General features: G+C 36.6%; 1 protein-coding gene across 1 annotated transcript in view; it reads right to left on the bottom strand.

Annotated features, from left to right (window-relative positions):
* Window positions 1-22805, bottom strand: part of mtus2a (microtubule associated tumor suppressor candidate 2a) — a 48680-nt gene that overhangs the window by 4839 nt on the left and 21036 nt on the right. The window contains 6 exon segments of the mRNA XM_028467652.1: window positions 88-154; window positions 2821-2946; window positions 3037-3206; window positions 4870-4968; window positions 7882-8046; window positions 21149-21400. Coding sequence (XP_028323453.1) covers window positions 88-154; window positions 2821-2946; window positions 3037-3206; window positions 4870-4968; window positions 7882-8046; window positions 21149-21400 — 879 coding nt within the window.

Below are 22805 nucleotides of genomic sequence, written 5' to 3'. Positions count from 1 at the left end.
AAAGTTTTCTTATGATCAATAATTTATTAAGTAGTTTTTTTTTTTTGGTTTGTTTCCACAAAATAATCACCAGAATGACAAACTCACCCATCTCCTCCTGGATTTTTGTCATTTCCAAGATGAGCTTTCCTTGATTTTCTTCAGCAGTTTTATTCTGAAAAAAAAAAAGAACAAAACACAACCATTTATTTAACATCAAAGTGACCATTTTTATTTGTTTAAACAGATTGTACGTTTGAATGAGGAACTCAAACTACTACGCAGGTTGTGTTACTTTTCACGGCAAACTTTGATTTAGTTTTAGTTCTAGACTAAAATGCTACTTAGTTTTAGTCATCAGGACTATTTCAGTTAGTCTAGTTAATTGATATTAACATTTTTAGTGGACTAAATCTGCTACAGATATAGTCGACTAAAATATAAAGCATATGTTTATGCCTTTTTTTTAAAAAAAAAGATTCAATTAGCATTGATCAACCTGATATTGGATGGTATTGATATTTGGAGATACACACAGATATATGACTGGAAACTACAATAAACACACACAAAACAACCAGCAAACACACACAATGACAACAAATATGCACAAAATTACACAAAACAAAAAATTACAACAACATGTTGCAAAATGACTCGAAAAACAACAAAATTACACATAATGACAAATAAAGGACACAAAACGACAAATAAATGATTTTAAAAATCAAAAACAAGAACAAAATACACAAAATGACTCAAAACTACAAAAAAAGTAAGGAAATCTACAAAATGACCACAATAATAATAATAATAATGTGATAATTCATATCCATTCTTTATATATTATATAAATGATGGATATGAATGATCACATACATAAAAAAAATATAAAAAATGATAACAAAAGAAAAAAAAATAACAGAAAAATACACAAAATGACAGACAGCATACGTCAAAAAGCAAAAACACACAAAAACGTCAACAAAAACACACAAAAATGAATTTAGAACATACAAAAGAACAGGAAAAAAACACAACACACAAACACAAACCCTTTATTCTTTCCTGTATTAAAGCTCAGATCGGTCATTGTTCTAAATGCTGACGTGAATGTTGATAATGTGGCCCTCGGATCAGACAATCACATTTTTATGGCCCCCACTGAGATATCAATTCAATCCATCTTTCTGAATATTATTCAATCAAATGATCCCTAGATCCTGTTCAAAGCGCTCAAAAACACCCAAATGGACCAAATACAAATGTGAAAAGGCCATGGTAGTGTTTGTGTGGGACCAGCAGAGGGAGCTCTAAGCCCCTCCACACTGTCCCTACTTAGCCTGTGTTCTGTCTCTGCACCGTGGGCGAGTGAGAGCTTGCTCTCAGACAATGACCATAAGAACTCAGACAGTCTGGATACAGCGTTACCATATTACAGCACCTCAGAGGCTCCATCGTTTAATCAGACACAGAGACTCAGTGACAGTCGCTCATCATCCCACTGCTCATTGACCTATGCTGTGAATCCACACATACAGTACAGTACAGTATGCACAGTGACTCACAGCACAAAGGAAACTGGCTTTGGAAGAACAGAAAGTGATGAGAATCTTTTATTAGTGAGGCCTCTTCATTAATGTTTATCTGTTTTTTTTCTTCCTCCTGCACCATTTGATTGATTTTAAAAAATAAGCTATGAAAATGTTCAGAAAGTTCCAGAGGTTTATGCTGGTACTTTTATCATTTGTAAGTTTTAAACTTTGAGTTATTCATTTCCTACATTGACTTTTCAGCTCTGATCCCATATTCTTGCAAACAAATTACAAACCATTCAACCTGTAACATGTTCAGCTAATACATTCAACCCGTTTCACCCTTTTTCAACCTTATTGCTAATGTTAAGCTGTTGTTATGTTAATGCTAATGATAGGTTCATGATAATGCGAGGTCAATCTTAATGCTAGGTTAATTGTAATTCTAGATTAATGTTAGGCTAATGCTAATGTTAGATTAATGCTATAGCTCGGTTAATGCTAGGATCGTGCTAATGTTAGGTTAATGCTATAGCTCGGTTAATGCTATAGCTCGGTTAATGCTAGGTTAATGCTATAGCTCGGTTAATGCTAGGATCGTGCTAATGCTAGGTTAACGCTATAGCGAGGTGAATGTTAATGCTAGGTTAAAGAAAATGCTAGGTAAATGCTGCAGCTAGGTAAATGCTAATGCTAGGTTAGTGCTAACCTAGCTAATTAATTGCTATTACCAAGTTAACACTAATGTTAGATTAATGTTAATATGAAGCTAATGATATTGCTAGGCTAATGCTAATACTAGGTTAATGCTATAGCTAGGAAAATGCTAACGCTAGGTTAGGTTAGAGCTAATACTAGATGAAAGCTAATGCTAAGTTAATTCTAATGCTAGATTAATGTTAATGTTAGGCGATTGCTATTGCTAGGTTAATGCTATAGCTAGGAAAATGCTAATTCTAGATCAATGTTAATGTTATTGCTAATGCTATTGCTAGGCTAATGCTAGGTCAATCTTATAGCTAGAATAATGCTAATGCTAGGTTAATGCTAATGCTAGGTTAATGCTAATGCTAGGTTAATGCTAATGCAAGGCAACTTCTATGTTAATGCTAGGTTATTGTTATTCTTAGGCAACTGTTAATGGTAAAATTAGGCTGGTTAATGCTAAGCTAATGCAGTGTGACGCGGGCCAGCATCTGCATCCTTACTTGCGTTTTCTTCAGGAAATGCAAATATTTGTTTTGTTCTTTTATTTTGTTTGTAAAATGAAAACTAGTGTCTTGACTAGTGTCTGTTTGCTTTATACCTTATAACAGTAATGCTGAGTTGTGATGATGAAGGCTTCCAGACCGAGGGAAGTCTTCCTCAGCTCATCTCTCAGAGCTTTCAGCTGCCTCTCCTGCTGCTCACAGCACCCCTGCAGTCGGACCATCTACAGTGACGGAGAATAAAAGAGGCATGAGGGGCATCACATGGTGGGGTGAGAGCTACGAGCGGTGGCTGCACGCTGCAGATTTCTCACCTCCTCCCTTTTCCCCCTCTCCTCCGCTTGCCTTTCCTGTTCTCTTTGTTGTGCCTCCTCTTTCTCTCTCTGCAGGTTCTCCTGCTGCAGTTTCAGGGGGGGCACGTGTGGAGGGGACCCCGTGGAAGCTGACCCCCGCACGGCTGCCGCTGGACGCTGGGCTGACTGGACTGTAATGTATCGAAAAGGGAAAAAAAAACAAAAACTGATGACTTCAGTGTTAATCCACGAACATCTCTTACACATGTTATCAATTACTCATGTCTTAATTCCCTAATCAATCATGGACATATTGGGACGGTACGAGGAGATTTGATCGGATCCGCTGCTAATGAATGTGTTCAGATGATAAATGACTCCAAGTTAAATTAATTCTATTGTGTCGTCTCTGATGCTAATAAAGAATCTGATAGACATGTGTGTGTAATATGTGATGTGATGCCTCATATCTTGTAGAATTCTGAATATTTCGTTAAATATATCATTTGTGTGATTATAAACAACATGTCTTTCTATTACATGCACACACACACACGCAGACGATAAAATCACCTGCTTCAAGAATATAATTTAGAGCCACTGAAGCATAAGGGAACGGTCGCCATGACAACAGGGGGGGGTGATGTTTCGAGCGCAGGGTCCCAGGTATAATGAGTGGTGGGGTGTAAGAAGGGAGGGGATCAAATGAGAGGAGTGCTCTGAGAAGCAAAAGGTGTTTGAGAGAATGAATTCAGTCAGTGAGCAGCAGGTGGGGAGGAGCCTGTGAGCATCACGCCCCCCCTACCACTCCCCACCCCTCCGCCCCGCCCAAGCTCTGAGCAGAGAATTTACGTGTGGACGGATGTAGATATCAACCTCTGTAATTAAACCTATTCATCCAATTTTTGACAAGAAAGTAGTTTTATAGCCAATGTGTAATATGTGGCAATGCATGGAGGCTCCAGACTGCTGGTCTATTTATATTCTAGTTTCCAATGTTGCACACCCTGTTTTTAATTTATATTCATGTAACCCAAATTGCGTACCCTACTTTGGTAACCAAGGCAAGGCAAGACAAAGGTATTTGCATACACAAGGCAATTCAATGAGTTCTACATGATTAAAAAGTGCAACAGAAAACATTCAACAGCTTAAAAATCAAAAAGAACATTCAAAACAGCAGTAAAAGCACTTAAAATGTGCCAAAAATAAATAAATCAACTACATCATGATTAAAAATCTCCCTCTCAATCATACGCAGTAGGAAAAAAAACTTTGATTTAAAAATGTTCACATGTGATGCTGACTTCAGTTTTGCTGGCAGTTTGTTCCACTTCTTTGCAGCATAACAACTAAAAGCAGCATCACCATGTTACTGTGAACTCTGGGCTCCACTATCTGACCTGTGTCCATAGATCTGAGAACCTGCTGGGTTCATACCTGACAAACATCTCAGTGATGGATTCTGGATCAAACCCATTCACAGATTTAAACACCAGCAGCAGAACTTTAAAATCTATTCTGAGGATGACTGGGAGCCAGTGTAAAGACTTTAAAAGAGGAAATAGAACGACACCTCGACTCAAAGATCAATAAATCCTCAGTATTTCCTCTGAAAATGGGAGAATTTACTCACAAAGGTTGAAATTCTAGCTCCAAAGATTGTTTATGATTACATCATAAACAATGGGTTTATTGTCAAATGGTCATATGACTTGAACTTTGGAAAGGTTTTGCGCATTGCATTGTGGGTTATGAAGTCTTGTCGAAGAATCCAAAGACAACACCAAAGCGGAAAAGTATTATTCCACTAGTGTCAATCATAGGTTTCGGTCAAATGAAGGCGGGGCTTACCTGGGGACTGAGGTTTGGGAGGAACTACTGCCAGCCTCTTTGGGGAGGACGGGAGGGAACGTGTGACATCTGAACTTCTCTGAAACTCCTTTCTGCCAACTGTGAACACACACCAGTAATTATGGGGGTATCTTGAGTACAAAGAGGGTCACTTTCAAAATTCATGACAGCTTTTAGAATAATGACCGATCTGAGCATTAATACAAAGCACAACAAAGGGTTTCTTTTTCATCGTTTTGTTTATTTCTTGCTATTTTGTACGTTTATGAATTTATTTTGTGTGTTTTTGTTGTCATTTTTGTGTGTTTTTGCTATTTCGGTGTATGTTATAAATCATTTTGTGTGTTTTTCTCTGTTAATTTTCTTTGTATTTGTGTTATCATATTTACATATATTTTATTTATGTGATAATTGTGTGTTTGTGGTCATTATGTGCATTTTTGTTGTTATTTTTAACATTATCTTTAAGTAATTGTGAATGTTTCTGAATAATTTTGTACATTTTTGTTGTCATTTTGTGTATTTTTTTTTTTCTTTCATTTTTGTTGTCATTTTGTGTATTTTTTTTTTTCTTTCATTTTTGTTGTTCTGTGTATTTTGCTATAATTTTGTATGTTTAAAAAGCAATTTGTGTGTTTTTGCTGTTTCAGTGTATGTAATGAGTCATTTTGTGTGTTTTTCTGTTGTTTTTCTTTGTATGTTTATTGTCATTTTTTAATATTTTTTGTTATTTATGTGGTAATTGTGCATGTTTGTGGTCAGTTTGTTGTCATTTTGTAAAAGGTTTTTGGATTTTTGTATGTTTTGAAATCATTTTGTAGTTTCTTGTTGTAATTTTAAAGATTTTTTTTCAATTTTTTGTTCATTTTTGTTAACTTTTTTGGTGTTTTGCTGTCATTTTGGTATGTTTTTTTGTGCATTGTCTTTGGGGGCTGCACAAAATTCATCCGAGGGCCACATGTAGCCCACGGGCCACCTGTCGTCATGTCTGATGGACACTCACAAAGTGCCTCAACATCTTCAAATTGCAATGTGCCAATCAATCCTTTCCCTCTATTCTCTCACCTGGTTTTTCATTCTGCATCATCTATTTTCAAATCTTTTCCTTACTCTTGTGCTTTCATCTCCAGCCATATCTCCCCCCCCCCCCTGCTGTGTTGTCTAAGTACGTCCCACAGGAGCGCGGGTCAAAGAGAAGCGGGCTAAGGAAAGGTGCTGCGTTACACACTTTGTAGTCGAGACAGGCAACGATCATCCCTACTTGCCTCTCAAACATCATGTTCTTTGCTTCACGATGCATTGATTTTGCAGACAGTTAGAGGTGAGGGGGTTTAAAGCAGGTTGTTGCATTTGAAAATATCAAGTGAGACTTGCAAAAAAGATGTAGAAAAAAAAAAAGACAATACTGGAGGAGAAATAAGGTGAAGTGAATGAGAAAGTTCAAAATAAGTTCATTAAAGTACAGGTTTTTAAATTAAATAATAGCATTTTCTAAAAAGAAAACAAAAACTAATTGTATAAATTAATATAAAATATATATGATTAAATACAAAATAACGATTTTTAATCATCACACATGAACGGAACAATTTCACGTCACTGATTTTATATAAAAAATTAATCTTCTGCATCATAATATGCAGAGAAATTAAAATAACCCACAATTAATCTCACTTAAATATAAAAAACACTCAATACCACAAATGGAAATGAATAAATCAGTTATAATGAGGTTTGTTTGAAGCGTTCGTATTATTTTGACTGTTATGATCCAATGGAAGAATGTGCATTGATCAGCTACAGACTGAGAGTTGTGAATCCTCTCACATCTCAGCGTTCTAAAGCTTGAATAGCGTTTGACGCTCTTTGATCTCAGTGTTTTAGTGTTTTCCTGTGTGTGATGAACTGCTGTCGTCCCATTCTGGAGAACGGTGCAGAAAATCACAGAGAAAACCACTTAAAGGCAGCTTTTATACCTTTGATATGTCACGTTCAACTAGGTTATAGTGAAGTGAAGAGGGTAAACAGTTTGTATTCTCTGGTATTATTAGATATAACAAAAAATAGTTTATAAATGAATGTTGTGTGTTTTTGTTATTGTTTTTGTGTGTTTTTGCTGTTTTGATGTATGAGTCATTTTGTGTATTTTTCTGTTATTTTTCTTTGTATCTTTTTGTCATTTTTTATATTTGTTATTTATGTGTTCATTCCGTGTATGTTTGGTGTCATTTTGTATGTTTTGGAATCATTTTGTAACTTGTGTTGTCATTTTGAATATAGTCCATTTTTGTTGTCCCTTTGGGTATTTTGCTCTAATTCTAACAGAGTTTCTATTCTCTGGTATTTCCCAAAAAATAATTTATGAATTCATTATATGTGTTTTTGCTGTTTTCGATACATGCTGTGAATCATTTTGTGTATTTTTCTGTTATTTTTGTTTGTATTTTTTGTTATTTATGTGGTAATTTTGTGTATTTTTTGCTGTTATTTTGTGTACTTTATTGTAATTTTGTATGTTTTGGAATCCTTTTGTGTTTTTCTCCATTTTTGTCGTCCCTTTGGGTATTTTGCTATAATTCTATTTTCCCAAAACAACTTAGACGTAACAAAAATGAATTTATAAATTCATTATGTGGGTATTTGTTATCGGTGTTGCTGTTTTAATACATGTCTTTTTTTATTTATATGAATTCATTATATGTGTTTTTGCTGTTTTCGATACATGTTGTGAATCATTTTGTGTATTTTTGTGAGTTTTTCTGTTATTTTTGTTTGTATTTTTTGTTATTTATGTGGTTATGTTGTGTATTTTTGTTGTCATTTTGTATATGTTACTGTCATGTTGTATGTTTTGTAATCACTTGGTAGATTTTGTTGTCATTTAGTGTATTTTGTTGTCCCTTTGGGTATTTTGCTCTAATTCTAACAGATTTTTTATTCTCTGGTATTTCTCAAAACGACTTAGATATAACAAATAAATAAATAAAAATAAGGACTGAAAGCGACCCTGACCTCCAGGAGATGACCTTGGCTGGGGGGGCAGGAAGCGTCTGGGCAGAGCCGGGGTGGATGGAGGCTGGAGGCTGTTGCTGCGACATGGCGCTCCTCTCTGCTGGTCCGTGGACACAATTTGGGCCGTGACTCTGTGAAGAGGAGCCTCCTCATTCACCCCCACACCTAGAAAACAACACTTTCATTTTAAATGCTTTCTTTATTTCAATTACATCCAAACTAGAATATTCAAATATTTATAAACGCTGTCCTGAATTTTTCTGGATCTCTTCTGTTTATTCTGTTTCTTTCTCCGCTACCTCTCATCTCTTTCTCCTATTGTGTGATGGTACAATCCTAAAGCACTGAGGTCAGCTGTAATTGAAGTTCACTAGACTGAGAAATGGTTTGTAACCTCTGGGTCACACACACACACACACACATGCACACACACACACTGCTCTCACTCCATTCTGTCAACAATGCGAGTTAATATAGCAATCATTCCTTGTCGTTCTGCTCTAATGTTGCTGTGTTTACTTATAAACACACACTTCCACGCACTCTCGTCATCTCTTTTTCTTTGATCAATAAAAACTGTGGATTCCCTGCATTGATCACCTCCCCACATACAGTATGACAACCTATTTTAATCCTGCTTTGAAGGAGATGAGAAAAAGTGATAGAGAAAAACACCCTGGGGGAAATACAGCTGTCAGAACAAAAATGGGTTGCACGAGTATTAAAATAAATAAAAATGTTCACCCTCAGTGTTCATATTATCTCTAGGTACTCTGATTTTTCCATATCATAGGGGTTTTAAACTCATTTTAATTCAAGGGCCAAATACGAACCAGTTCGATCGCAAGTTGGCCACAGGTTTTAGGCAGAAAAATGAACAATTTCAACATTAACAATTCATCATTACTGCTAAGAAGATCAGCCATATCAGCTACCACAGGGGGATTTACATAAAACGCAAAGACACATTAAGCCTCTATAATATGATAGGAGAGCTTTACTAATGATAAAGTGGATCTTTAATTATTTGAGGGACTACTTGATAAGATATGTGCTGATATATCATAACTCAACGACATGAGAGCAAAGGAAGAGAAAAATGGGAAAAGAAGATATCAAGTCTAAGAGGTATGAGAAATTTGATGAATACAACATTAGAAATCCATGTCCTCGTCAGCAAAAACATGGACACATGCATCACTGACTGGCAAAATGCCAGCCAATGACGTGGAGGGAAAGGGAAGGAAGAGGCTGGCAGCAGGAAATGACTCTCGGAGTAGATTATGAAGATGAATTGGAAAAAGTGAGGATGCCAAAAAGAGATTGTGTAGAACAGGAACAAAGAGCTGAACAAAAGCACTCTCCATTGTCTGGAGCAGATACAGAAATACAGACAGAATGAACACATTAAATAAACTCGTACTGTGCCCGTCGGAATTATGTATTCATGTAGTGGGAGGAGCTTAAGTAGAGTTGTCAATTATGGCCAAATGAGTATGTGTTTGAAGGTTGGATGTACAAAGAGGTGTACATACTCTGTAGTGTTATAAAGAGCTATATTAGTAACGTAAAATAGCGTGTGTGATTTCCCTGGTTTAATTCTATGGGACATGAGCATGATAAATGCATGTGTTTGTTTTTACTGACTTTTATATATTTTTTCGTTTGGTGTATTTTTCTGTAATGTATGTTTTTTGGGGTTATTATGTGTATTTTTGTATCTTTCTGTTGTTTTTTTGTGAATTTTTTGTATATTTTTTTTGTTGCCATTGTAGTGTGATTCTGAAGTCATTTTGTGTATTTTTGCATATTTTTTGGTGCAGTTTTGTGCATTTCTGTTGTCATTTTGTGTGTTTTTTGTATAAATATTTAGCTTTGTGTATTTTGAGTCATTTTTATATTTTGGTGTATTTTTCTGGAATGTATGTTTTTTTGAGTCATTTTGTGTGTTTTTGTATAAATATTGTTTAGTTTATTTCATTTTACTCATTTATTATGTTTTTATTATAAATACCATATGTGTGGTGAGGGCGTGTTCTGAGATGTGTGTGCACGTGGTGTTTTTTTTAACACCAAATGACTCCAAAATAACAGATGCACACACTTGGGGTTTGTGGAAGCCCTTGACAAAGTTTCAGGTTGAACAGATACCACGTCGGGGAGATATTCACTCCACGCACACACACACACACACACACATGCACATACACAGACTTTTCTTGTTTTTATAGGTAGATTGTCTTTCATGTAGTTTAAGTTTAAAAAAATAACAAAAATCACTATACATGTGGTGGTTTTCAAACAATCCGGTTCTTCGTGGTGTCTGTTTTCCACTGTAGCTTTAACCTCAAAGTGCCCGTCAGCTAAATCAGCACTCTTTAGAGAAAACAACAGCCCTGTAATCCTGTGGGAATGAACCAATGCAGGTTATACAGTACGAGTGCATGCACAGCATCCAGGTGCAGAAACACACTGAGGTGAAGTCACAGCACAGATTGCAGCGCTGACGAGCCAAAGAAAAAAGCTCTTATTCTTCAAAAACGTTCGACACTCGAAGCAAAGAAGAAACGCTGAAGCGATGCTGAATGTGATGTGAACGCACTGTTTGGTTGATCAAACTGCAGTCGTTTTGGGAAACTGGTGCAGTTAATTTAAGATGAAATTGTTGAGAATGCTTGCCAAATAGGATTAAAAAACAACAACACAAGTATTGCTAAAAAAAAAAAAGAAATTGTATGTACTAATACTAGAATGCATCATCTTTTTTTCATTTTCAAGATCTATTTACAAACGAATTAGAAGAATTATAGCTCCTGCGCAGCAATTGTCAGGGCCAGGCAATTTTAGGTAAAAAAAAATGGAAATGACACCAGGAAACATCTTTTATGTCACTGAGCTAATTGGCAAATGTAGACTAATGCACTAATTAAGCCAGTCACCTGTGTGCAGGACAGCAGCCGCTAGCGTTTAAAGGCTGTCAAAAGATTCAGTGAATAAAATGAGTTATTATTCAATTATTAATACAGAAATTACATAAGGACAGCATGGATATGTTGGTAATTTGTTTTTGTTTTTTGTTGTTGTTGTTTTTACTAATGATTAGTTGGCTCCATCAGTGGAAAAATGCATTTTTGCATCGACTGCAATTCTAAATTCAAAATACTGTAAAATAAAAATGTTTTCTGAGATTAAATTCTGATATTTTCCAACATCATCTACCACAACTTAAAAAAAACAATATTTTTAATGAACTTGAAAAAAAAAAATAATATATACAGGTATATATATACAATATTTTGAAGAATATGAAGAAAAAGAAATTGAAGAAAAAGAAGAAATTGAAGAACATTTACCACAACTTCAAAAAAAAAAAAAAAAAGAACATTGAAAATGTATTTAGCAAGAATTTGAAGAAGAATTTGAAAAAAAAAAAAACTATTTTAATAATAACATGTCTTGTATTTATTGTATGTTTTATTTGTTTTATTTTTTAACAAACATTTATGACTCTTGGACGTATTTCGATTGCACCTCTTGTTAACCCATAACCAGGTGGAGAGTTTCTGAATATGAAGAGATTATTCTCCTCCACCCCACTCCAACTAAAAAACAGGATTTACAGTGGCCAATAAAATGTCTTTTTAAATGCTTTATTCGTTTTTTTTTTTAGTAAGAATCTGTATCGACCATCAAGCTTTATGTTTTTTAGTTGCTGTGAGTCGGAGGTGACCATCTGTTACGCACACAGCCAGAATAAGGCCTGCTGAGACTTTGAATGGACGCCTTTAAATTTTTTTTACATTTTATTACATTTGTGGTCACAGTCTAAAAAAGTAACATGACTCAAAGGAGGCATTATTCTCTACAATCAATAATGTACTTTTCTTCCTCCACCTAAATGTCTTGGTCTTCTGATGAAAAGAGTCATTCATTTTATTGAATTATTGTGTTTTTCATTGGGTTATTAATGTTTTTTACAACACGATCCGCTTTGTCACATATATTCACACCTGATGTAAAAGAATGGAAGCTTCTGGCGTTGTGTTAATGCACTAGTTTGATTTTAAAGAAGAACAAAATGTGGCTCGGGGATGTTTGAAGAAAGAAAATAAATAACTATAAAACCTTCAAAAGCTTTGCATTTTGCAGGATTGTAACCTCAGGCTGCTCAACTGCAATTTTACATTGCTATGCATTTATTTCCATTTGTTTATAGCTCTAAAAATACACACAAACAAAGAGAAAAAAGACGAGCGCACCCTTGCTTTCACGAACGCAGAAATCCATTAGGAAAACACTTACTGCAGCTTTATTTATCTCTGTGACAAAAAGGTTACATGGAGACAAATCTCAGGAAAATGGAAACATAACAAATGCAACATTAGTTTTTGAGTTGACAGTGCAGGGAGAGGAATGAGCCTCGCTGAGCTGTCAGTTGGTATTTTCTCGTCAGATTTTCCTCCGTGCACCAAAGCGCTGCATTATTATTATTATTATTATGGAAATTGTTTGATGGTTTGTGTTTTTCTAATGCATGATGAAAGACTGGGCTTACAAAAACTCATGAAACACTGAATTAAAGCATATACATACATTATCTCAATGAAACTGAACATTTTGAAGTGTAGAGTTTAGAGGAAATTATTACAGGTTATAAATTATCAACAAGTATTTATTTATTTATTTTTTCACTGAGTGGAGATTAGAGTCTAAAGTTCAGGGGCCAAATACGGACCAGTTTGATTTCAAGAGGCCAATTTCATCATGAATGTGCCCTAGTTTGCACTTCAACATAAAGGGTATATTAAGTATGTATAAGGCACCGACAATATCCAAGCAATAACATATACAGACAGACAATTTTTATATGATTTGGGATTTTTATTGTGGAATAAGTTGTTGAAAATGTCAAGATTTAGTTCAGTTATTTCAACAATTTGAGATTAAAAAGCAGAGGACAACTGCAAGCTAATTTACATAAACCACATTTATTTATTTATCTGAATAATATCCACTGTTATCCAGGAAGTTTATTATTATTATTTGTGCCATAGTATATAGTCATCTTAAAGATGTAAATCCTTGTTTTAATCAGAAATAAAACGGGATAAAAGTGACAAAAAAAAAAATGGTGGAAAAGGTGGTGAAATGGCATTTTAAAAACCACAGAAACTGGTTAAAAGTTGCAAATTAGAGTAGACAAAAACAGACAGAAAAAATGGAAAAAAGGGTTCAAAGTGTCAATATTGGCTTAAAAGTGGCAGAAAAAAGTAGGAACAATTAGTTTAAACTGACAAATTATGAGCATGACAAGTGATGAATGTGGTTAAATGGGGAAAAAAAAGCATGAAATATGGTGAAAAGAGGTTAAAATGACAATAATGGGCCAACAAGTGAGGAAAATGTGTTGAAAGTGGAAAAAAATGTGTGGAAAAGGCATTGAAACTTGATGGAGAAGTGGCAGAAATGGGGGTAAATAAAAAAAGAGTAAAGATGAAGCAAAAATGCATTAAAAGGAGCAAAAATATGGCAAGAGAAAGAGATAAAAATAGGCTTAAATTGTTCAAAAAATATTCTTAGTTTCTTAAAGGCATACACTGCAGTTCAGAGGCATACTGTATAACCTAATATAGGAAAGGTAGAATAGATAGGTGTTACTCCAGCCTCTGCAGGTTAAGACAGAGAAAATAGATTCTAGCCTATCTTGAATGTTTTATGCATGTGATGCGATAAGGAGCGACTGAGCTTTCCAGTCTTATCTGATCCATTGTCGTCAGGCAGGCCTATCAGTAAAACTCATGAGCTCATAATTAACGCGCAGCAGAGTTTCATATGCAGGCGGTTTATCAGCTAATGAACAGGCCCAACGAGCCCTTCCTCAGCGTCAAAGCTCTACAGCTTCAGTTAGCCGCTGCCATGTTGGTTTTTCCCCTTTCAGTCGTAGAATGGCAGCCATATCTAATTAGCCCATTTAAATCACTCCTCCATCAGTGTGTGTTTGGTATTATTTGCATATATAGCAACGTGTGCACGTGCAGAAATAATCTAACCCATCTGTTCACAGCTATAGCTAACACGAGTCACGGAGCAGATCGGAGCTATAGCATCAGGGGTTTGATCTCTTCTGTCCTGCAACATTCCCCCATGCTGATATTTACACTTTTTCACCCTCTTTTTGCACATTATGACTAATTGAATGTATCTTCTAAAGAGCAATTCAGAAAATACTGTAAAAAAGACTAGGATTGAACAGTAGACGTAGCATGTAGCATGAAGTATTATCAGGGTTGGGGTCAATCAATTACATTTTTCAATTATAATAGCATCTTCAATTATCCATGTACAATTACAACTCAATTGCAATTACTGTGATTGGCATTTTTACCAATTACAGTTAAAATTACAATTATTATTTCCCTCTAAAAGTCAATTACAATTATGTGCAAAATTACTGAAGTTCAATAACAATGAATCTGGTCTGTATATTTACATTAAAGGATCCTCAAGAGAAGTGATAGGTAGTGGGAAATGTTTATGTGAAACTAATTTGAATAATTGTTAACTACGTGCATAAGCCAAATAATTGGAACGTCGTTCCTCACTTTTGCATTTAATTAAATAGTTCTTTTTTTTTTTTGTAAAATGTTTAATAGAATTTCCATATACACTCCAAAGATAATGTCTTCTGGGAACCGTTTATGGCATATATTGAACTAAATGTCTCCACTATTCTTACAAGAGGCTTTGTGCTATAGACACAAATTATTGCTCTTTTTTATTTATTTTTGTATTTACATTTTTTTCTATTACTAATTTTGTATTTCACTAACTGTCTCTTTATTTACTAATGCATTTGTATAGTGCATGATGTATACCCTGAGCCTGACAGCTGTTTGACTTAGAATGTTTATCATAATTATCATTATTAAAAATATTTCTTTAAAAAAATCAAAATAAAAAAATAGAATTTCCATGTAAATTACAAAGGCTTTTAGAAAAAATTATCTGAACTCAATTACCATTCAATTATGGTTCCAACAATAACACGTTTTTCAAATGCAGCCACATCATAATTGTAATTAATGATCAATTGCGTGATTACAATTATAATTAACCCCAACCCTGAATAGCATGTAGGTGACGCGTGTGTTTAAAATGTCCACTAAAATAAAACAGCTGTATGGAGCTGCTGGTAAGTGTTTTTATGTCAGCTGTGCTTGAAACACACATCTCCACCTTTTATCCAATGATCAGTGCCAACTGTCAGCTACTGCTGTACCACTCAGGGGACTAGCCCCAGAAAACTGGCGCTTTCTCTTTTCTCCTAATGATTTCTTCTATCTGTTTCTTCCCCTGGCCCTGAATACAGCCCGTAGTTTCTCACTAATCAATGGAAGAAACAAGTAACTGTTCTCGCAGTCTTTCTTCTCTCTGCACAAGCAAACACTGGGCTTTGCTGCAGCTCCCTGCTCAGTTTTGACAGAAGGATGTGTGGAGATACGTGTGTCAGTTCTTATTATCTTTGATCCGATGTGTGAACTCGGTGAGAAGGAGATAAAGCTTTATGTAGAGCACTCAGAGACAAGCTCCATATCTCCTCTTTGTCAGATACTGTCAGTTATCTGGATCAGTGATTCTGATCATGGTATTATGATCATTCGCACTTTAAAGGCTTGGAATAAATGTTCCATTCTCATTAAAAACAATACCGTTGGTCCAAATGTATGGGCACGTCATTGTTTTGTTTTAGAAAAATTGCAATGAAATGCGCATTCTGAATCTGATTCACATGAAACTCGGTGGGGAAAGTGAGAACCTAACCTGACATGAAAGCGTCAAATTAAAAATGATACAGTAGGTCCAAATGTATAACGCAGAAAAATGTGCAACGTGGATCCAATCTGGATTAAACTATGTGTGGTAATGTGAGGAACAATCCGACATAACTCAGTCAAATTTCTTAAAAATGGCTCAATTACGAACTGAGATATGCATTTTTTAAATTTAGGGATTTTCTTTAGATTTTTTGAAACTGATCCAGAATCAGTATATTGATTCAGGTCTCCTCCAAATGTTTAAGGAATCTTCAAAGGCAGAAGGTCCATCCTTGGTCAAAATTTGGTCAAAATCTGTTGACGTAGAAAAAACAAACAAATAATTAATGTGGGTAACATAATGACAGTGGCTATCCGTACGGTTGCCGTATCAATATACCGACATTCTGTCCGTACGCAGCGCCCCTCATTGGTCAGTTTAGGTCACGTGACTAAGACTAAACCTAACCGTAAACCTAAACCTAACTCTAAAAATTGTTGCGATTTAGGGTTATAACCTAACCCTAACCCTAAGATGCTACGTACGTGTACTTCGGTAAACGTACCAATAGCACATGGGGGTTGCCCGTACTGCAACCGTAAAAATAGACACTTTCTAAAAAAATATGCTCAAATGCATGTATTAAGGTGTGCAGATGCAAGTGCACAAATAAGCAATAGTTTTACTACTGGATTAAATGAATAAATAAAAAGTAGCATTAATATGCATGAATAAATAAATAAAGAAGACGAAGACATAAGACGTAAGGGAGTCGCTCTGTGTGGATCAAATGCTGCATCAGCCTCAAAACCTTAGTAATATTTTCTCTTGCACTGTCAGGGAACTAGACGTGTTAAATGTGTAAAAACACACACGCACACACACAGAGCATAGTAAAAATGAGTAGACGAGAGGAATGCATTGGATTTTATGTAGCCTTTTATATAGCCTTTCCATAGTGCGCCATCGGCCCCTCTGACCACCACCAACACTCACTCACTACATTCATACTAGGCAATGTGGGTGAAGTGCCTTGCCCAAGGACACTATGACAGATTCCACTGGAGCAACTGTCCCCTTCTGTGGCACCTGGAATTCTCAGTGGTCTCCCATCCAACTACTAACCAGGACCAGACCTGCTTAGCTTCCAACCAGATCAGACAATGATAGGCTGGTATGGAATGTGAATATGTGAAGATAATGATTCTTGGAACTGGAATCAAGGCTCTGGAAGACACACTTGTCACTATAGTAGGTATCACAAAAGCCAGAAAATGGTGAAGAGTAGGGGTTGATACCCCCACCCCTGGTCCCTGAACTGTAGGTGGAAGAACAAGGGAGTCAGAGCGAGTGAGAGGTATTTGGTATCCGGAGCAGTCTGCTGTGGAGGAAGCAGAGAACCACAATTGTGCTTGGAGCTGTACATGTATCAGTGTTATTGATCACGACATGTATCAGGGTGATTGATTATGTTAATAAATCTCGTCCTCTGTTTGAGGTGATGAAAAAGGAATTGACTGATGTCCAGGTTATTGGAAGCACTAGCATTAAAAGCTCTACACTGACAATGGGAGGGAATGGGTTTCTTAGAGCAATTGTTAAGGTTGCCACTTAATGGTGAGGACATGGTCGGTTCATACCATTATGATGATGATGTGTGGAGTTTTCTATGCAGAACACAAGACCTCTGTCAGTAGTGTTCAAGGACCAACACCCATTTTCTGTGATCAGGGTAAGTGATTAAGCAATGTTAGATAAAGGGGGTTTGAGAGTACAGTCAGCTTTTTTTTTTTTTTGCCTAGAAACAAAGACATCAAGGATGCTAGGTAAAGCTCAAAGATCTGGCACAGTAGGGGAGACAGCCCAGGATCTGTAGAGAAGCCCCGATAAGTCCACAGAGTTCAGACACACGAGCAAAGAGATCAAATACTGCAAAGCTAAAGGTCACATGTTCCCCACAGAGCCCAAAATGTTCCTGCTTTGCCCTCCTGCCTCGCTTCCTCGTTCACTGTCACACACTCAGAACATTAAAGAGTCCAAATCTTGGGTTTTCCTGCACATATCATGCTTGTTTCCATTTGGGTCCCACTGTGCTACTGAGCAACAGCAGGGAAGGAATCATCCTGCTGCAGGCGCTGCTTTTAAAAACTTCTCTCTGCTGCTGCTCTCAGCTCAGCTTAGTGAGGGGATGTGAGTGCAGTGCACTGCTGGCAGGTGCAATATTTATAAAGTGGTCCCAACTTCTCATTTTAATGCAAAGGTTTCAGGCTGCGTGACAAAAGCTGGAAACTTCATTTAACTTTTTGAAATTACCGTACTTCAAACGAAGAGATTACTCCAGCGTTTATGTTATAAAGCCTAAATAATATGTAAGCAAATCACATAGAAATGCATAGCCTACATGCTCACACCTTGTCCTCATTAGATTTAGCATTAAAAACAAACTGTTTTCATGTTTTTGCAGTTATTTTGTTCATTTTTGTTGTCATTTTCTATAGTTTTCTGTCATTTTGTGTCTTTTTGTACTTTTTTTCTCATTTTGTTTGTGTTGTTTTCTGTTTTTTTTTTCTTTGGAGTCATTTGTGTTGTTGTTTTATATACCTTTTTTTTGTCATTTTATGTGTTTTTCTAGCCCTCTTGTGTGATTTTCTCGTAATTATGTGCATTTCTATTGTTGTGTGGTGTTTTTGTATATTTTTCTGTCATTTTGTGTTTTTTTTTTTGCATTTTGAGTGTGTCATTAAGTGTGTTTGTGTTGTCGTTTTGAATATATTTCTGTCATTTTGTGTGTTTTTGTAGCCCTCTTCTGTGTTTTGCCAGTAATTATGTGTATCTTTGTTGCTATGGAGTGTATTAGGAGTCATTTTGGTATATTTTTCTGTCATTTTGTGCATTTTTGGTGTTATATTGTGTATTTGGAGTCATTTTTACACATTTTCTGTGTGTTTGTTGTGGTTTTTAGAGCCATTAAGCAAGTTTTTACAATGGTTTTGAGGAGTTTTGCTAGTAATAATGTGCATTTCTGTTGTCATGTGGTGTTTAGGGAGTAATATTTGTGTATTTTTCTATCATTTTGTGCATTTTTGTCATGTGTATTTAGAATAATTTTTGTATATTTTGCCCTCATTTTCTGCGTGTTTGTTGTGGTTTATAGAGCTGTCACGTGGGGTTTTGTCATAGTTTTGTGTATTGATGTGTATTTTTGCAGCCCTTCTGTGAGTTTTTGCAAGGAAATATGTGCAGTTGTTGCCATGTAGTGCATTTTCTTTGTGTTTGTCGTGATTCTCTGTTTTTTCAGAGCCAATAAGTGTGTTTTTGTTGTGGTATTGTGTATTCTTCTGTCATATTGTGTGTTTTTGTAGCCATCTCATGTGTCATGTTTTGCACCTGATGAAGTAGTGTGCTGTGAGTGCTAAGTAGGCTAATGTTAAAAATTGGAGCATCTGTGAGCCTTGAAAATGTAACTCGACACTTTATTTTTTAAGACGTTTTAAAAATTCACTTTCATTTCATTTCTGTCAAATCAGTGTGCACTCCTCCATGACTGAGTGAAATTAGATAAAGAAAAAACTTCTCGTTTATGTAACTTTTACGGAATAAGTGAGTCTACTCCAGGCACCCGGGGGATTGTTCATTTTTCCTTTCCCTGCAGCTGAAACGGCGCCTTCATCCCAGTACAACCCAGTTAGAAATCATTTTTCGACCAATGGGAAAACAGAAACAAAGATGAAAAGAGAACTGAGATGAAGAAGAAGAACTGGGGAGTGGGGTGGGGGGGATGACATAACACATGTTCTAATGCGTGAGAAAACGGAGTTGCTTACGTCATCTGTCACTGGGAGAAGACGAGCAAGCATTTCTTAAGTAGGTCACAGCTAGCCAATGTAAATTTCACCAACTTTCCCTGTGCACTGAGCTGAGGAGCAGTGTTTAGATTCATTTCTGAGGGTGAAAAAAAGCAAACTGTTCTTCCAGGTTAAACATAAGTCATGAAAAGTGCATCCTTTTCTGTTGATGCTCAGAGCACCTGGGGCAGCCGCTTGCTTAAGAGCCTGTTAAATTACTGATGAGTGAAGGGAGCGTGTGCCGTGCCTTTATTTTGCTCATTTTCTGGGGCAGAAGGTGGTCACAAGTCATACCACTCAAATCACTCACAGGCAGCACTTAAAATTGGTCACAATAAATAAAAACTCTCATTTCAAACTTGAATAAAGATTTAAAGTTAAAGGGTAACACATTCAAACCGAACCAGTAACACTTTCTTATTCACAATTAAATATGTTTCTTGATTTCTGTTCGGGGGTCATCGATCCAGCCCAAGAAGATAAATGTAGAACTCCCAAATCTCTGCACACATTCCTCATTTCTATCCACATGAATGTGAGATGTTTTCTGGAACAAAGCAGGCCTCATAAAACTTTACTTGTGATTATAACTAGAATAAATTACGTTGAAATAGAACTACTCTTGTTATCTGTCCTCGAACTGTTCAATCAAAAGAACCGTACTGAGATTATAACCCTAACTCTAACATAATTCAATAAACAAATAAAACACGTGTCTGTTCACTTTCAAAACAAAAATAAACAAAAATGAATTATTTTTTTTAAGCAAAAATTCATTTTTTGGTAGTGCGCATGTGTGCTCATATACAGTCTCAGTACGATGAGAACTCAGCACATGACACTGGGAAAAAGAAGAGAAAAAACAACCAATCATGTAATATCAAAATAATAATAGAAACCATTATTCATTATTGATAGTCATAGTGGTGGTAAGCTACATTGTAGCCACAGCTGCCCTAGTGGATACTGACAGAGGTGTGGCTTCCAATCCAACAATATTAATAATAACAATAACAATAACAATAATAATAACAAAACTGTTTTTATTTAATTTTATTTAAAAACAACAGTTTGCTTTTAGAGACGGTTTGGTTCGGCCAAAAACTGAGAAGAAGAATTGCTAAATTTGTCCCGCTAAATTAAAAATTGCAGACTTCCTGTTGATATTTAGGTTATAGGTCCAAATGACATTTTTGCTAGTCACGTTCTACTGCATATACAGTACCTACTGAATGCCATCCAGCTAGTTCAAACCAGTGGAAAGTTATTGCATCAAAATTACATTTTTCACCAAACTATATCGTCCTCCCACATTTAATGAAATTGCACCCCCGAGAAGAGCCTCAAAAAACCAAGTAAAGAATTTGTAGGGAAACAATAGGGCCTTCATACAGCCTTTGGTGCTCAGGGCCTAACAAGAAACAGTGATTCAGAGAGAATAAATAAAAAGTGAATTTATGCAAATAATTACCTGCACTAAAGTTGCAACATAATGAAATTGGGAAGGAGCTGCATTTACAAACTATTTACACGTGTAAAACATAAAGGAAAGTGAAAAAATGGTTTAATAGAAAGAGTGTCAGTGGTGTGAACAGATGTGCACTCACGCTGAGTCGTCCTGCAGGGATCGCTCTGTGCGCTGTCAGCAGACTGAGCCGAGGAGACGCTGGAGCTCCTGACGAAGCCGAAGGCAGCGAGACGCCCGGCTGGAATACGAGTGGAGCAGAAGCTCGGGGGGCGCAGGCCTGATGACTGACTGCTTTTAGGAAGCAGAGACCTCGGGACTGTGCTCTGGGACTGGGATCCTGCAGATGTGGCAGGAGGTGCAGCAGAGGGATGCTGGGTAACAACCTGGTCATCTAAAGGTAAAACACAGCAATGCATAGGTTTTTAATGAGGGTGAACCTGCTGAAAAGGTAACAGCTTGTGGACTCTGCAGGTGGTGTCCTCAGCTGAACCGACTCATTACATTAAACCACGAGTGCACTTTTATGATCCTGGTTTTGCATCCAGGAAACGGCAGTAAAAGGCTTGTTTGTGCTTTGATTAACAAACCCCATAAAGGACTTTTATACTTCGTTGCAATGTTTACGTCTCCCATGATTGTTTCATCACCAACTAATGACTACACACTCAGGGGCAGATTCACTAAGATCTGAAATAAAGGGTGGTAATTCAGTTGCTTCCCTGACGCAGTTTACAGCATCAGTAAACTGCCTTAACTGACGCAGTTTGATCACCTGCTGCGCGGAATTCACTAAGATTGCAGCAATCATTAGTGCATGAGCAGAAGTGGAGCAGACCGCCCCTATTTAAATGAGCGTTTTGCTTATTTAATGTGGAGACGTCAGTGGGCACAAGCGCACTGACATTTGAGGAAGTTAAATTTGAGGCAGATGGATTTCTCTGTCTGCTGCACAAACATTTAATAATGTAGAAAACTAAATAAACAAATAAAAAGGTTTTTTTAAACAACAATTTTAAAACCTAATGATTTTTTTTCCCCCTAATTTAATGTGGGTGCTCCATCAAGCCCTGTAACTTTGCTCTGATGAGACCATGAAAAATGAGCAGATTTGGACAGAAAACGTCCTATTGATCTACTATTGATCTGATTTAATGCAGCAAGTCTGTCAATCAGTCTGCATTCTCTGAAGATGATCTACTGACCATCATCCAGTGGGTCTGAGCAGCGCTGTGTCACGCACACTCTCATACTGTATGTGACCTTTGTGCCATCAGTGATCACCACTGCCTAAAATACGCATCTAATCCGCTGATTCAGGCCTGACGTCAACACGACACGAGACTTTGACGGTCAAAACATGGAGAGAAAGACACAGACGGGAGCTACATCGATCCATGGTCATATCCATATATCTATCTCTGTGCACAGCGACCCTCTGCACCGCAGCCGCCGGGGCTGCACGTCCTGCTTTTTTTTCCCTCTCTCATACACACACACTGGAGTCTTTTTTTCATCTCCGCTGTGTTTTCTGTCAACTGCGTGTGTTTGCACCTGCTTGTCAGTCGTGGTATTTTCTGGTACTAAAACAATCACCGCAAACAGTTCCGGATTTCATGAATCACATTGCTCCCCCTGCATTAATTTATTTGCATTTCCTCCTCCCATATTTTTGCTCCCCCTGGGAGATGCGCCTACTATGCATATTCATCAGAGGGAAACGCGCTAAATTGACTGAGGGCGCATTGGGAACTGCAGTAGCAGTGTATTCCTGATTCCCTAGGCTTTGTACTACTTAT

Source organism: Gouania willdenowi, chromosome 14, assembly GCF_900634775.1.
Source record: "Gouania willdenowi chromosome 14, fGouWil2.1, whole genome shotgun sequence".
In the NCBI taxonomy this organism is placed as follows: Eukaryota; Metazoa; Chordata; class Actinopteri; order Blenniiformes; family Gobiesocidae; genus Gouania; species Gouania willdenowi.
The sequence above is the reverse complement of the archived record's forward strand: the minus strand, read 5'-3'. Positions and strand labels throughout refer to the sequence as shown.